Below are 17,606 nucleotides of genomic sequence, written 5' to 3'. Positions count from 1 at the left end.
GAACCACCTGACTCAAATGCGTTTGATAATGGTCTAGCTCAAAAACAGAAGTGACATTAGTAAACCGACAACCCACCTTGCGTTCCGCTCTCTCACCCATGTTGTGCCCCCGGCCCCACCAAAGGACGCTCTTCACAGCACAAAAACAAGGGGCCTTCGAGCCACTGCATGTCTCATAGTAGAGGAGCACCCGTGTCTGGCGGTCATGCCCACAAGCCTCAACAGAAGTGTAGGCGAAGGGGAACTGGATAAGGCTGCACAATTCAACAGAGTAACCATGTGACACAAACTACAGCCAATTTCCCCTTAGCCAGGGCTGCCTTCACAACATTGACTCCCTCTGTTTTCCTGCATGTTTTTCGACAGCATCACCCCCAGAAAACGGTGTGCTTCTCAAAGGGCAGCAGCTGTGAGGGAAGAGGATGTCGACTACCACGCCTCAATATCAAAGTCAGGTGGGTGACAGCTGCACTTCTGCCAGAGACAAGCAGAAACTATGGCGGATGTTGAGATATTGACAAGAACAGATCACTCAAGACACTTCTGTCAGCATTTTTCCGTATTTACTTCTGGTGCATCAAGGATTTAGTCAGACTGGTTTTAAAACAGTGACGATCTGGACAGGGGCATAGATATGACATAGGAAGGTAGCTTCCCTGATGTGTGCCTACAAGTAAAGACATATTTTCAATGACACCCTGTTCTCTGATTAACATTCCAGTGAATATTGATGAGGAATCTGACAAGCAAATTCTTCCAAAACAAGCTTGCATTGGAGCTTTTTAAAGAACAGATTTACATTCAGGTTCAAAAAACACAGAAGGGGGGGGGGTGTCATTCATAAAGCCCTGTTTGGTCATCAGTGAATAAGAATAGTTTATGAAAATGCCTGGCACAGGAACTCCACATCAAGAGAAAAATTTCAAACCTGACACATTCTAGGGTTGAAAGATAATTCAGGGATAAACAGCTTGAAAAATGTAACTGTGTCCAAGCTTGCCTGCATGATTATAATGTCAGATGTCCTCAAAAACCTTTTATTAAACTATCACTAATCACACAAAGCTGAGACTTGCTTATTATATCATTTTATTGGGACTGTTCAAAAACACCACGGTTCAAGTTTTCCATAAATTCTATCAGCGCTGAAACTTCCACCTTCTACACGCACAGTCAATCAGAGAATTTAACGCATCCAGCTGGCTGGAGCAGCTGACTGTGTGGGCTTGCTTTGCAAGACAGCCAAAAATAACTGCACTTGTAGGAAAATAGTGTTGCCGTTCTGTCTTACACTCACGAGTATGGCGACACAAAGGCTGCGCATTGTTTCAGGGCGGCGAACACTCCTCGTTGTGCAGTAGCCTACTCCACTCTCCCGTGGCAGGAGGAAGCCAGGATCCCCTTCCACACCACTTGCCATGAGGATATTACGTAAGGCCCACCCATGCAGGCTGACACGCTGAACACATACGCAGTGTATGAACCAACCACTAACGCCCAACAACCAACCCCCCCGAATTAATCATTTCCTAACCTGCTCATAGCACCAAAAACAGGTGAGCTTATCTGATAACAAACACACCGCCCTTTTCTTATGTACGCTCACTGGAGACTGGTGGTTCACCAGTCTGCCAATGCTGTTGGTGCTAGCAATGGGGGTGGGCCCTTGGGCCTGGAAGAGTCTGGTGACTGACAGCAGAGATCTGTCTGATCACGGTAGGACAAGCCAGGTTGCATTATCAGGGAATGTTAACATACCACACAGCCTGCTCCCCCTCTCTTTACTGGCTTGCAAAAGGCACACTCAATGGTTTCACCCGACTGGCGTAACTCAGAAACATCTCACCAATCTCCACCCAATCTGTATGCCTGGCCACCGATTACGGCGCTTCTCCCTGGCGACCACACAGGAAATGGTGAAAGGCTGTAGGCATTCTGAAAAACAGTAAACAACAGGAGGCAGGAATGGAGCCTGCTTCCGCATTATCAGTCGCGCGGCTTTAGGGTGGTGCCTTGTTTAGCAGCTCCTTTGGCAGCACTCAGTGTGTTTATGAACTGAGTGGCCATTGTGTCTATGGGACACTGTGACAGAGGTCTGACCCTGCTGGAGGGGCACAAAGCCATGCACACACTGCCCATTTCACATGAAGATATTTCCACAATTGTAGGGACACTGTAGTGTGACACACTACAGTCACACTATGAAAAAGGAAGCCAATGTGTACCTCATATGTCAGATGCAAGTAGAGCATTTTGGTTGATTTTTTTAATTCCTGAAATTTTGAATGTAAAATTTTAATGTAAAATGAAGGTGCTGTCCTGCACCACACGCAATTTCCCAGTTAACAGTCTGAGGTAGGGCTGCAACTAACGACTATTTTGATAGTCAAATAATCTATCAATTATTGAAGCGAATAATCGACTATTCAGGTTATGTATCGCACAATTACTCAATGCTCTCATAATCTATCGACTTTTAAATTTAGCTTGAGGTGGTTTTAGACATATGCTAACTAACAATAAAGACGAGAACTTCATTCAAAAATATGTCTTTTAATGAATGGTTACTAGGGCTAATTCAGTGAAGGCAGTTGCTTGCTGGGGAGTACAAGTCTGCTTCCTTTGAAGAAAGCCATCCATGGTAGCATTACGAGATCCAACAAACCCATAACTCGTTCAAATTAATTCGAATGCAACCCACACTGGGCAGGCACGCATAGACACGAGTTGAAGAAATCTTTCACGATTTAGAAAGTATCAAATTCTCAGGTGTTCTCTAAACTTGTGCACTCGGCAGCAACACTATCTCCAGCCATAAACACCACCATGACAATGATGCAACGTTTAAGCAGAGAATTTCTAAATAGCAGACGGATTCTGGTTTAACACTGTAAAGTTAGGGCAGATTTGGAATGTGAACAGGATCATTGTGAAAAATAGGTTTTTTGCTACACTGTATGTTCAACATCATTAATAATTTATTGATCAAGAAAAAAATAGAAAATGTTACAGCTCATAACGTGAAGTAACATGGCTTTTAACATTAACATCAGCTATGCTAGCTAACTAACTTAGTCTTCATCATCCAGAGAGCCAACATGTCACCTCTTCAGATGCTAGAGCATAACTGATGTGCTCCCATGCCAGGCAAGGTCAGGTTAAATGTTGCAGTACACAGCCTTCTTGGCAGAGTTAACCCTTTCACGTGTACGGTCACACCGGTGTGATTAGCCATTTAGTGCGTATGCTAAAACCGGTGCGATTAGAAAACTAAATTGGAAAATTCTAGCTAACTGAAAACTATGAGAAGCTTAATAACGCTAATGAAAACATAACGAACACGTACGCTACATGTCATAAAAAATAAGTTACAAGCAAAAGGGTCAAGAGTGAAATGCTGCCACACTTTTGAGGTCTTTGGTCATGAAGGTGTTGCCATCTCTATTGATCACTCCAGTAAAGCAACGTACCTTAGGCTACATGTCTGAGCATTCCAAGTCAGCACGAAAAACACACACAATGACATCACCAACGACAATTAAATTTTTTGACAACTAATTTGGTCATCGATTTTAGTCGACTATGTTGATTATTCATTGCACCCCTAGTCTGAGGCAATCTCACCCACTTTAAGAGTCCACTGCTCTTTGTTGAAAGCAGTGGATTATTTTACAAGATGCTGAGTCCCCAGTCCTCTCAAATCCCTGTGATCGGGACCATACGGCAGGACAAATAAAGATGTGCTAACTGCTTCATTCTACAGGCCCTGTTTATTCCGAGGGTGTCCCCTGTCCCATGCTGAGAGCTTGCAGCGCCACAAATGAGGCAGGTTCTGATATTTTCCAACAACCTGTGATCAGGCAGTAAGCGTGAGGTCACAGGCCTCTTGTTATACAAGAAGGCATGAAGCACGTCACTCCATAGACTATGTCCGCCAAGCCTGATCGCAGGGCAGAACCATGCTTTCAGGATAAAGCAAAATGCATTCCCATGCTTTTTCAGGAGGAATTGTAATGGACAGAACTGAAAGAGTTTCTCTTGGCAACAGACATGCACAGTACTAACCCCTTCTTAAGGAGACTAGCTATACCAACAGGGTTGAGTCATCAGAGCAAAACCGCATGGCTTAAGTCCTTTAATAAAGCTAAGCTAACAAAGTGCCAGCTGTGAGGCCTGCTATTATTACCACCCGTAGCCTGATCCTCCTCAGCACTGAGAGGAGACTCCCCCTGTGGTATCGGGTTACATGACTCACAGCTCACGGCTGTAAGTAATTGCTTGTTGTTGACCTTTTCCCCGAGTCAAGATAAAATTGTGCTAGAGAGAGGGCATGTGGGGAGGGGGTTAGGGACAGGCTGAGAGAGTATCTGCAGTGACCAAGCGCCCTGCAGAAGAGCGTTTGAGCAGCCAAACTCCACGCCGGTGCACTGAATGACAGACGGAGCACAAGATAGCGCTGATGCGCTAATGGGGTACAAAACATCCAGTCGCGAGACACACTGTTCCGCATGCTGCCCGTGCAGCCGCAACGGAGCCGCGTCCCTTCAAACCACACTGGCAGGCCTTCCAAAAAGCCCTCTCTCTCTCTATTTCTGTGCTGTGGGCTGAGAGAAACGCCAAAACTCTTTACTGGCAAACAGAGGCAAAAGCCACAAGTAGCTGAATATTACTCTTCCAAAAAAAAAAAAAAAGAGAAAAATTTGTTACTGTTGAAATGACTAATTGTCTTGACTAATTTCAACTTGTATTTTCCCAGCAGACAAAACTCATTTTGCCAGAAACAAATTCATTTAAGAAAATGTACTGTCCCCCGACAACAACACTGTTCGGAAACCCTTCAATAGGACTGCCACCACGGTGCTTTCCAAAGTTACAAGTCCCTTCAGGACCACTCAGATAAGATAGCGTTCCAGAGAATGGTGTGACAGCACAAAAGCAGTGGTCAGGGGAGCTCTCTCTCAGATCCCCCTAGTCTCCGGTGGAAAGTCTGTCATGTCATCATGTTTAAACACTCCTCCCTCAGGAAACACTCCATCAACCACTGACCAGAATTCTGACAAAGGTCAGCTTAATTACAAGAAATGCCACTGATATTTTATCTTTGTCAGTACCAACAGGATGTTCAGCTTCTCCATACATTGTACAGACCGTGAACCTACATTCTCCACACCACTATGTGTGGTTTTTCAGGTTTTGTTTATGCAGTATTGTAAATCCGCAAAATTACAGAAATACCTAGAACATCTCTGGATTTGGTAAAGTTTCACTAATCTACAAGTCCTAACAAATCTATATGGAGAGACCTGGAGACAGGTGTAGCTTACAGACAAACCCTGCACCATGGAGACAGTGACTTGGCCTTGGTGTGCCGCAGCAGATCCAGCCAGACCAGAGTAACTGATCTCCTGAGCCATATAATGCGACGGGGACCAGGGCAGCCATCTGTTGTGGGCTCTGACACACCTGCATAGAGCCCCCCTCTCCTCCCCATCATGTGGCAGAGCTATAGCTGGCAGCAGCTCAGCCTCCGCACCTGACAAACACCTGGACACCTTGCAAAAGCACAGACTGCTGCCGGAAGGCCAACTGAACTCCGACCTAAACACCTGGCAAAAAAGTCAACACCATCTCAACACCTGGCAACCAAATGAACACCATGGAAACAAAACCTGACAACCAAATAAATGCCAGCCTTCCGAGAGCCATCTGCTGACCAGCCAAATGCTCCCAGGTGACCGCCTGACCAAATCCTTAATACCTACTGACCACCTAAACCCCTTCCTGTTACTCAAACACCACGATAATGGACTTATCTGGTTCTAACCACCTTAAACATTAGCTGTGGCTGATGGGGGCCTAGTTCAGAGGACCCTGAAGGGAGAGAAAGGGCCATGAACTTACAGGCTTATTTAGGCTAATAAGCATGTGGTATTGTGATCACGAGACACATCATCATATTCACGTGATTCAAATAAAGCAACATCAAACCCCTGAAACTAAATCAAATGCACAACAAATTACAAAAGGCATGTTCTAGTGCTGAAGCAGACAAAACAAAAGCTAAGCACAGCCAGTGCCACAAAAATGAAAATGCAGAAGGGAAAACATGAATATATCTTTCTGCTGGTAGATGGGGCACCAGTTTCAATGCTGCTTCTCTGCATATGTACTACTTGAAAAATTACTTTGGAAGGACTTATCGAGGGCACAGTTGGAGGTCAAATAAGGATCAGTGTCAAGGTTTTAAAAAAAGATGATGAATGCTGGTCAACACACTAATCATACTAAATGATTAAACGAAGACATACTCTGCCTGAGATGCTGAATTTTGTATGGAAAAAACAATGGTGTGAGGACTGCACTTCCTCATAAAACAGTTATTAGGGTCCCACCAAACCCCAAACTAATGCACCAAAGAAATGTGACTCCATCTTGGCATTGCTGACAGTGCACCAAGTACAAACAGGGCTTCATGGACATAAAAGTCCCAATACACATCCACAGAAACGCTTCCAGAAAACAGTTCTTTTGTAGTGTTTTTTGTAATTACGCTACTTTACAGGGGAGAATGAGTTAAAGAGCATGAAGAAATAGGTAGCTAGCGCGAACTGGTTAAGATGTAAGCTGCGTAGAAGAATGCCATCTCAAACAACAAGAGGTGTCGTGAAACCATGAGAGTTTCAACACGCGTCATAACCCATTAAATACCTCCTGAATGCCTCAATTTACGGGGGGATGTCGACACAGCCATATTCGCAGTTGTGCGCAATCATTTTTTATAGATTAACTAATGACAGACCCAACTGAGGGAGCACCGCATTTGTGTTCTCTTCTCTAACAGCAGACGCATCGTTGTGTGACTCCAATTTGACTTCCAACATAACTAAATAAGTTCTTTCTTCCTCAACAGCAGCCGTCTATGATTCTTTTTTGCCTTTGGTGCTTGGCATAGGGAGGAATCTTGGCTTTGCCTTAAGTCAGAGAGATGAAAAAGACTTTGATTCTTGTGTCGCCTCCACATTAAACCCGAGACTTATTTCAGACTCATCACACACATGCTGAGTCTCAACGGGCATTGCGCCTGCATTTAGAGCCGCTAAACCTAGTGAAAAGAACAATTACTCACATTTACCCAGTCATGGGTTAAGAATCTACAATGGGAATTAAAAGAAGTTGCACCGTGTTCACACTGGAAACAGACAAGAAGTTATTCTAACATCTTTCTCCCCTGGTATTTCAAACACGGGCTAACGGAGGAGTTCTCTATTTGTCTACACGTGATTGATTAACTGTGGTGTTTGGGCTCAAAAGGTGTGCATTCTACAGCCACGCAAAACAGTGTAGGATTTTCCGTTTCTGCATAGAGAGAAAGAGAAAAAGTGAACTTTAGAATGCCCTCTCAAGTTTGTAGAACACGGTGTCCGCCCAGATAACACAACAGAGAAAAAAATGTCAGCGCTTTTCAGGAGGGGCCGAGTCTAACTTCAAATCAACAATCGTCTCTGCATTTTCTAGCTTCGTAGCTAGCAAGACAGGAAACTTCAGCTCAGCTGCTTCAGCTAAAAGCTAACAATATTAAACCCAACCAATGTGTGACCAGTGTGACACCGTCATTCCAAGTTGTTTATCTATTAGTTTTTAGACGACCAAAGTGCGTGTCAGTAACCTGTGGAGCTAGGGGAGGATAAAAATGCTGCTTAACCATATTTACGTAACCTTTTTCTAATATATAACGATTATAAAGTAAAGCGACAGTGGCAGTTATTTTAACTAAGCGTGTTATGATTAATTATCTCATTAAAGGTGTAACAGTTCAACGGTTAGTTCCAAGCTCTATTGACTATAATGGGCAACAAAACAGAGTTTGGCTAGCTAGATACAAGTGGTCAGCTGTACAAAAAAAACACACTCCCAAAACAAACACGCAAGTTCTGCTCTCAAACTCTAAATCCTCAAACAACAAAACTTAAAGATGCGCTTTAAGAGTAAGAGCTGGATACATATTATTTTTAGCTAGCTCGCTAACATTAGCTATTTCCGCCTGTCACAGAGTGCAGTTAACTGTTCGCGAGCTAGCAGATGTTACTGGCAAACTGAATGGCTCGGGTAGTAAATATAATTAATTTATATTAACGTCTTCTAGCTAGTCTAGTTATTCATAAGCAAACTGGGAGAAAACATTGATTGGCATATCGACATTGTAGCTAGCCTAACGTTATTCACAATATAAAGGACCTCCCTCTGATCATGGTAACTCGGAGCCTCCTCAGCTGACTCGGAGCAAATCAAAACAAATGAAAACATGCCTCAAGTAATCCATGTAGCAACCTGTATCATTAATCAGTGGGTGGAATTTTCTCGCTGGGTGTGTGGAAACGCTGCCCAATTTGCCTTGCTAGCAAGCTCACTTTATAGTAGATCAGCAAGACAAGTAAGGTAACCTTACATGCAGTTACACCCCTTTGGTTACATCCATTTAGCTAACTGGATACTAGCAAACCAAATAATAAAACGAGTCAAGAAACAACTAACATTAGCTAGCTAACTATTCGTGATTTAGACAGCAACCCAGGGAAGATCGCTAACTAGCTTGCTAGCTACCTAGCTAGCTAACTTAAGGAGACTGAGGAGCCATATTTATCGATTGCTACATAGATAACAAAATGTAGCTCGTTGATCAACTTACCTTCACAGACAGTAACAAGTGATAGAATCCAGGGCTTCTCTGAACATGTTACGGACTTATAGTGTACCCATACCATGCTCAGTTTGCCAGCGCTGCTGCCATCTTGTCCTGGACAACAGGAGGAGAGACCTCGCTCTCGACAAAACCACCATCTCCCACATTTTAAACTTCAAAAAACTCACGCATGAAATCATAAAACGGGGCCAGATCAGGTCCAGCGCGTAGTTAGCGAATTCTGGTTTCCGGGGACATTGTTTTTCTCTTAGTTGCGAGGGCGATGGAACCCATTCTTTCGGTTTTGAAAGGGGACCGCCTGTCCCTAACTGCATGCGATCGCTCCCGTTCTTGGTGTCTGGATCAGGCAGAGCTCTCAGCTGCGTGTGGAATGCTTGTTTGCCCATGGAGTAAGACAAGAGCAATCGATCGCAGAATGCACTCGACCCACACGTACAGTATGTTCGTGCGCGAAACGAGCGCGCGCATTACAGTACAAAGTCGGTAGTATATATTGTGCTGACGTATGGCCGAAAAAGGGGCAAATTGGACAATCAATTTCAATATCATAGATATTTCCAACTCTTCGTTGCAAAGTCCGTTATCTGCTGAGTCGAATACAGCCCTGTGCGTACATGCCGACAACCGGAACGTAGGTGACAACAAAAACAAAACAGAATAGAAATGGCTGGAATACCTGACTCAGTACGAAGCAAAGCGTTTCAAGCATGCAGACTTCGCTGAACAGGATTATGAATTTAAAACATTTTACATTTTAAATTTTGAAAAGAAAAAAAGCGGTACCCCCAAAACAAAAATAAGACGTGAAACAGTAGGATTATTATTATTATTATTTTTATTTATTTATTTATTTATTTATTTTGCAATTTTGCTGCGTGCACTTTGTGATCGAGCTAGCTGGTAATGTTTACGTGCGTAGGACCAATGCTGAGTATTTTGTTCTCACTTTCAGTTACACAATGCCCCAAAACCTTCAGGTCCTGAAAGCTCACTTGAGTATACAGTTCATAAAAGTTCAACTGTGGTCCAGTTGGACATCAACAAAATTGTCAGTGGAAGAGAAACAAAAACGTATTTATTGTTGTGCATGGTATTCGTTATGGTATTTTACACATGGCTTGAGGTTTCACGTTTTTGTTCTATTTACAATCACTCCAGAGCAGAACACTATAACTTATATCAGATACCACAAAATTGTTGAATAAGTTTGTCTTGAATTAAAACTGCACAAAGATTTATCTTATTTTTACATTTATTCCAACCAATAGTATGTATGTACACTCATTTTATTTTTTTCCCCTGTACAAAGTGAGATTACCATACTATGACCAAACTATGGGGACACTGAAATTGAGCATTTCATTTGGCTCTGTGGTTGTACCATTAATCACTCTACTCATTTATTAATTTTTTTATTTCACCAGCTTATTGACAAACAATTAAAAGTAAAGTGTACATGGTTACATGGTTGTGTCAACAGCTGTTACATGAAATCAGTAAAAGCTGTATTAACTATCTTCATTTCTGTTTTTCTGGGAGAAAAAAAAACTTGTATGTTTACCAGTTTTCCTGGAAGATACTCATTTATGAGTGATATTGATATGCAAGTTGCCAAGGGAACAGCCTAATTTTTCTCAAGAAATCCTTCAATGGAACATATGATATATTGTCAAAAGGATCCTTACTTGAAATTCTGAGCACTTAATGAGAACATGAACAGTATTGTATTGCGTAATGCTGACAAATATGAATATGTTCCATTACCACAGCAGTGTTTTCCAGGGATATACGAGGGGGTTACCTGAAAATTACTATAGGAGTTATGAGGACGAGAGAAACTCCATTTTGTCCACGTATGCATGCATGTATACCTATAATGTAATATAATATAATATAATATAATATCATAACATACATTCTGCATTTGCCTAAAGCTAAAACATGTTATTCCTGTGAAAGTACCCATCTTCTGAGACACTTGCTTGTCCAAGATTGTTATGTAAGCCCCCCACTCCTCAACTGATGACACTTAAAAAAAAAGATATATAAAGCCTTATTTTGGTCAGTATCCAGCTGCAGTTCAAGATACTGTGTCACATGGTGTGTGTGTCTATGTGTGTGTGTGTCTGTGTGTGGTACTTCTTGCAGATGGAGTCCTTTCATTAGCCTTGTTCTGTTCTATTTTTCTTTCTTTCGTAGTAGCATTGCATTTATCTCACTAAACCCAGAGAGTATGTGTTTACTCCAATAAATGCTTGTTTTGGATACTACTGCTTACCCCCCCCCCCCCCCCCCCCAGACACACACACACACACACACACACACACTCACACACACACACACACACACACACACACACACACACACATACACACACGCACACACACACACGCATACTCTCTCTCTCTCCTCACCATGACCAAGTGTAATATCTTGAAATGTGTCATTGTAGCTGTAATGCCAATGATGGCAACTTGTTAAAATCTACAACCACAGGGAATGTTCTTTCTGCAATGTTGCCCCACAATGATAGTCTGTTCAGGGAAATAAAATATTTGATTACCATAGCAACTATAAATTTTCTCTCAGCTATGTTGCCTAGTACTGCTGGCAAACAGCACACAGCACAGGGGAACATTCATGAGAAATTGAAAAAGACTGCAAGACTTCTCCACACAATTCTGGTGAAAAAGACACATGCACCATAATCAGAATTCACTGCTTCTTAGTAATATAGTCTTCAAATTCTAGACAGATGTAAATTGTTCCTACAGTTTTAGAAAATAACATTTTTCATAAACAAAATAATAGAAACAAGTTAATACAAACACAACTCCAAATTACAAGTTGCCAACGGCTGCAAAAGAATAGCATTTTGTTCTTTTCAAAAACTCTTCAGACTGGACAACTGCATCTGTTGTGAGCATGTAATGGGTGAGGCAGGCTTTTGGTTCAGTCTGTTCATTTGTTTGTGAGACTGTTGTGCTTGGTAAAATAACTGAGTCCTTTGGTAAATACTTCTGAACTTATGACTCCAGGGAATAAACATATCGAGCCTACTCAGTCACAATCTGAATGACCAACAACATAAGCTAACATTTCTTTTTCTGTAATAGGCTGTTTGCTGAGCCCGCTCCAACTTGATTACAATAGAATGTACCACGGTCAGGTTGGTGCATTCATATTTGTATCTTTATACATACACTTTGTCAGTCTTTATAAGGTCGACTCAGCATGCTAATGGCTATGTGCTACTTGTGGTCCTTTATAATATAAATTAGGATAACATAAGTTTATTGTGTAAATGCTTGACGTTCCATCACTTTCATGTACTGACATGCTGAGTCATTGCTGCTTATCTAGATGACCTGACCTCTTCAGTAAAACAAGATGCCAGTATTTCCACAATATACAGGACTAACCAAGCAGCCATTCATTGGATTTTTATTCTTAAGAACCTTACAAGGTGTGGTAAGGATTAGACCTGTGCCAGCTGGCCAAACATGGCAGGCCAAATAGCCTTGTGGTTGTCGAGACAGACATTTTGTAATATCATGCTGTTGGACCAGATCACTGCCAGATGCTTACCACGGCTTCCCAACATTTCTTTTTAAAAAACAAAAAAAAAACAGGTTTGAGTAGTCAGAGGGTTGTGTTTTTTAGGGTTTTTTGGTTGTGTTTTGTGTTGACCATCATTGCTACATTGTAGTGTTTTTAAAAGCCCTGCTCAAATGGAAGACAGTTTCAGCACAACTACTCCAGCTGAAAGAACCAGCAACATTGAACAAAGCAGGGAAAACAGATTTATGATGACTCACAGGAGGTAAGGCTGAGTGGTTTTCAATCTGTCTGGTTATCATGTTGGTTCTAATTTCCTCTGCTAAACCACATGTTTTATTTCATGGGAAATGCACCATGTAATGTTGTAATATGATATTACTGATTAATGTTTGCATTGTCATAGAATCCCTCTTATTACATTATTATTCATGTACAATAAGAATTTTCTTAGAAACTGAAATAATAAATAGCTGAACATTTTAAATAAAATATACCAGTTACTATAAGGTGCATTTGATTTATGCATTTTAGATTCCATTTTATATTGACTCCATTTTATCAAATATCTAACAAGATGGAGTATATATGGATCTTATGCCAGAAAATTAAAATGTGATTTATATACTGTGTATAAACTATACTCGTTATCACTTTTCTTACGGTTTTTCTAAAAAGTGTGAATGTCAGTAGTAGTCTGCTAGAGCCTTACATGTGACATTTGAGTATGTTATCTCTTTCATTCAAAATACAAATAGAATAAAACATGACCAGGTCTGGCTTTTATGTTCTATCCTCAACTCCTCTCCACAGACTGTATGAACTGGAGTGATTCAAGTCAACTTTATCCAAACAATATGCTAATTCCAGGGAAAGACAGACTCATCTAATACTGTGTCCCTGCATCTTTGTCTCCATGTGACATCCGTGAGGGACAGAATCCCCATCTTTTTTCCCCCTAGCTATGGCCGTCTATCCGCTTTCACAATCCCATACATCCCATACCATCTTCAAACAGATGAACACATTTTGGGCTTTATATTATCTGGAACACATCAAAGTGAGAAAAAAAATCTGCCATTACTTTCCCTCTGTGATAACATTTATTTACATTTACATTTATTCATTTAGCAGACACTTTTATCCAAAGTGATGTACAAAAGGTACAAAATGATAACATGTAATGTAATTGCCCTGTTCTGCCCAGAACTTGAAAGCTTAATAAGTCTCTATCACAGATTTTTTTGAATGTTCAACAGGTTTACGCCACAGTTGAAATTGACATAGCCACATATGCAGACAGTCTGGAAGCACCATGCTAACAAAAGAAGCAGCTTTGGAAGGTTATAAACCATCGTTTGTACTTGGTAGCCAACTGTGGGACATCAGTAACCTAATCCACTGGGCAACTGTTAGCCCCAGCTAGGAATAAACAAGGAATGGATTCAGCTGCTATGTCAACAGGTGTGAAACAGTCTTCTCTCCTTGCCAAATAACCCTACAGCCTGCACCTTTACAATTAAGTCTCCAGAATTACCACTATTTAGCTGCTGTAATGTTAAGGTCATATGCTGTTCTGAATTGATGATGCATTGTAATAACACTATTACCACAATCTCAAAAACCTAACAGTATATGAATATACCAGAGTCTCTGTAATGTTTGGTAAAGCATGGCTGTCATTTTTATGTAAAGACATAATCACTTCAGAAAAGGAAATAAGCACAGTTTGTCCTACAAAAAGGACAAACTGCACTGTGGCCAGATTGAATGAAAAATATTATTTGCTTGTTTTGTACTCTTAGTGGCATTTTCATAAATGGGCCATCCCGAGTTAACAAGTGAAATACTATTAAACAGGTGTACCTCCCACATCTAACTATATTTAGCATATTACATTTAAGCAAAGCATTTGTGTCCTCAAACTGTATCCTCCAAAATGTTAATAGGCAATGTTTTCATTATAAAGGGTTTCAGTATGTTCATTCCGCACTGAACAACCAACACTTTATGTATACAGTCCTCAGGTCTTGGAGAAAGTACCTGTGATTGCACCCCTTTGGAGTTTATGTGCAGGTCACACTCTCTCATCTGTACATGACAGCTGTATCAACTGATCATATACTGAGACAACACAACCTGCTGTGTGGGAGGGACTTGCTAAGGGGACAGACACCCCATACTGGTGCGCAATTGGCATCCTGGCCTTCACACATGTGGTGGAGCCCACTGGCCCACAGCCTTCTCCCCACCTGTTGTCATCAATCATCTGGGAGGTGAGCATTGCTCAGTGTGCAAGTTACAGCAAGCTAACGAGATTTTTGTCTCAGCGTGTGTTTGGATGAGCAGCTCTGAGCTTGTTTACTATGGCCTTGATCAGCCTGTTCCCTCTCCACTACCCTCTGCTGTTAGGAAAATGTATTGCTGTTCTGAGCAACACCTTACAATGCAAATGCCTGGTCTGAAAATAACTTTCAATTCCAGTAATTAAGGAAAGAATCTTATATTAAATTACTCTCTGACAATCTTAATAAACAATCATCCTAAATACATTCATCAGTTCAAGTGGTAGATATTTGTTGCTACCATACAGTAGGTGACTGTTAAACATTAGATTGAACATTAGACTGTTAAACATTAGATAGAGCAAGCCATTTCTTTCTTTCTTTTATATAGCATGTGTCTGAGTGAATTTTAACACATACAAACAGTACATTCACAAATTAAACTGTGTGAAGAAAGTTGATGAGTCAGTGAACAGCCTGTTACACCCTGTTTGTTCATAACAGGCATGCTTCTATTTTCGGTTGATTCCCTCTGTATGGTTTAGTCCTGTGCCCTTTGCTTCACAGAACATCTTCCTTACGTTCATTACAACACCTGAAATCACATGTTATCTTCTCCAGCTCCTCCTCTGCCAATCTCCACCCTTGTCATTACTACCTCTACCCTCACTGAGAATGTAGGAACACTTTGAACTTTGACTCCACACCAGCAGTACACAAACTTGAACATGAACTATTCAGAAGCTTGATTTCCCCTCGGGACAAAAGGAGGGTGGTCTCAAAGCTACAAACTAGGTTAAACAGGTTTTAAATGATCAATATATTTTTATGTCTGGGCAAATTTATTTCAGATAGCATCATAACTACAGCTGACTTGTAGCTACAGCTAAAATGTATAAGCACCATACATGTCATATTTCTCACTTTAATCTTAATGACTAGGGTGATCCAATGTGCATTTATTCACTGGAAACTGTCCCTATGGATTATAGATGCTGCTGGTATATGGGAGTGCCAGTAATCTGGCTGCTTCATTGGTTCACCCTACCCTGACTGGGATTTTAGCAGCTGGATGTGTCCATTTGCATCCATACAATTTCATCACCAAGGTGTGGTAGATGTGGCCATCGAGGGCCTGGACACAGCTTACATGGCATCGCCACAGCTTAGATGTGTTGTGTATATAAACACACATAAGCATTTGACGGTAGCTTGTCTGTTATTCTTGACTCAGGTATAGATGGTGTAGAGGTGGCCTATACAGCTACTGTGGGAAATTTAATAGTGAGAAGTGTGCCTGCCACTGTTACATGGTGCCATATGTCACATGCCTCTTGAGCTGATGTTTGTGGACTGTGTCTGTTCACTTATTGCACATTTTTGAACAGATGAGGTGTACATCTGTCCCATTCTGCTGGCTCACTCCATGAGAGAATACTTTGAACGTGTGGATGTTTAAGAGAAAAGCAACACCCCCCCTCCTGGATATGCAGGTATGCTTAGCAGCAAAAACTATATGCTGCACATTGCTACAGTATCTCCCTGTCCTACCCCAAGATCTTAGTAGACTCCTCTCACACAAACAGCACAAAAGGTTGTGGGTTGAAACCTAGAAAAAGATTTGACTGAATGTGCAAAGCATTCACCAAGCAGCATTGCAAGTGCCATCTAACACCCTTGTGCTTCGTATTTCAGTTTAACCTGTGTTTAATTTTCAGACACTTATTGTAAACTAATGCAAACCAGTTTAGTATTCACAGAACATATTTGGGTTCACTTATTACAGTAAGGTAAATAATCATTACAGTAATTTCTCCTTACTGTTCATGGTGTCCCTTCAAACTAAACAAAACTGTCTGGTCATTCAAAATTGTCTGATTTTCTCCAAAAAAAAAAAAAAAAAAAAAACTTGGTTCTGGGCCCTCGCCAGTTTGGCTTCTGATCAGAGCACTCTATGGAAACCAAACTCCCGTCAGTGACAGATGCTCTCCGCTCAGCAAAAGCCACTTCTCTGGCCCCTGTTGTGATCTATCTTTGAGTGTCATTTGATTCAGAGGAACACCACACTCTCATGGGCACACAGGCTGGAAATTACTGGTCATACCTTAACACTGTACTTCTGCCTGGTAAGCTGCTCCAGTCATTTTCCAAGCTGCACTAAGTGCTGCTTCTTGACACGAGACAGAAGCTTCAGACAGCAGACCTTTGTTTCTCCTCTGCATCAGATGTTTACCTGCAGCTTGTCCCAAGATGATCTTCCCACCTTTGCCATCTAGCCACTCACTGAAGGAGAGAGTTACCAACCACTGTCAGAAATGGAGAAATCCATCACTGTCCTCGGCTGTCTATAATAGCATGATAAATTACTCTGGATAATGGACTTGAAAACAAAACTATGATATTGTCCATTATTGCCTTTTAAAATCAGTATTTCATGACTTGTCATGTCATTTTTATGACTAAAATATGAATCTTTTCAAAATGCATTTTTAACTTGGCAAGTGTCCTCCTTTCTGTCAACTTTGATGTTGATTTCCAAAGCATTTGCCCCACACACCTAACAAAAGCATACAAAGTCAATATTTTTCATATCCACTTGTATGTACATGTAATTGCAATAAATTCAACAAGCAGAGATGCGCACCTCTCCCTGAAGAGTCTCACTTGTGCAGAAAAAAATGATGTACTAAATAAAGAGTAAAGTGTACATTGTGGCAAATGATGAGATTAAGGGGTCAGATAAATTAAATGATGTAATAATAGGGCATATTATATCAATATTCACTTACACCCTGGTAATACTTGTAACAATGTACTGACTAAAACGGTATTATTTATATATTATTTCTGCTGTTATACGGCTGGATACTGTATTCATTTTTGTTAACTTTTTCAAGAATTGCTGTTTAAAAGATATACGTTTAAGTGTTTAAATGGAATTAAAACAATAAAATGATTTTTTAAACGCGTTATTTATATTTGCAAAAATCCCAATAAGCGTCCCTTTTAAAATGCGTTACAGAGCGATTGTTGAATAAGTTGTCAGACAGTTGAGACTAGTC

At 41.0% G+C, this 17,606-nt stretch overlaps 1 protein-coding gene across 3 annotated transcripts in view; it reads right to left on the bottom strand.

The window, feature by feature from the left end:
• LOC118787780 (homeodomain-interacting protein kinase 3-like) overlaps window positions 1-9,061 on the bottom strand; it is a 59,765-nt gene extending 50,704 nt beyond the window's left edge. For 2 of the 3 annotated variants that reach the window (XM_036543458.1, XM_036543459.1), the window contains exon 1: window positions 8,687-9,061. In XM_036543458.1, the coding sequence (XP_036399351.1) occupies window positions 8,687-8,762 (76 nt within the window). In that variant the 5' untranslated portion in view covers window positions 8,763-9,061. The remainder of the gene's footprint in view (window positions 1-8,686) is intronic. The other variant, XM_036543460.1, reaches the window with a different exon arrangement.
• Between the last annotated feature and the right edge of the window lie 8,545 nt (window positions 9,062-17,606).

Source organism: Megalops cyprinoides, chromosome 13 (assembly GCF_013368585.1).
Source record: "Megalops cyprinoides isolate fMegCyp1 chromosome 13, fMegCyp1.pri, whole genome shotgun sequence".
NCBI classification, from domain to species: domain Eukaryota; kingdom Metazoa; phylum Chordata; class Actinopteri; order Elopiformes; family Megalopidae; genus Megalops; species Megalops cyprinoides.
The sequence above is the reverse complement of the archived record's forward strand: the minus strand, read 5'-3'. Positions and strand labels throughout refer to the sequence as shown.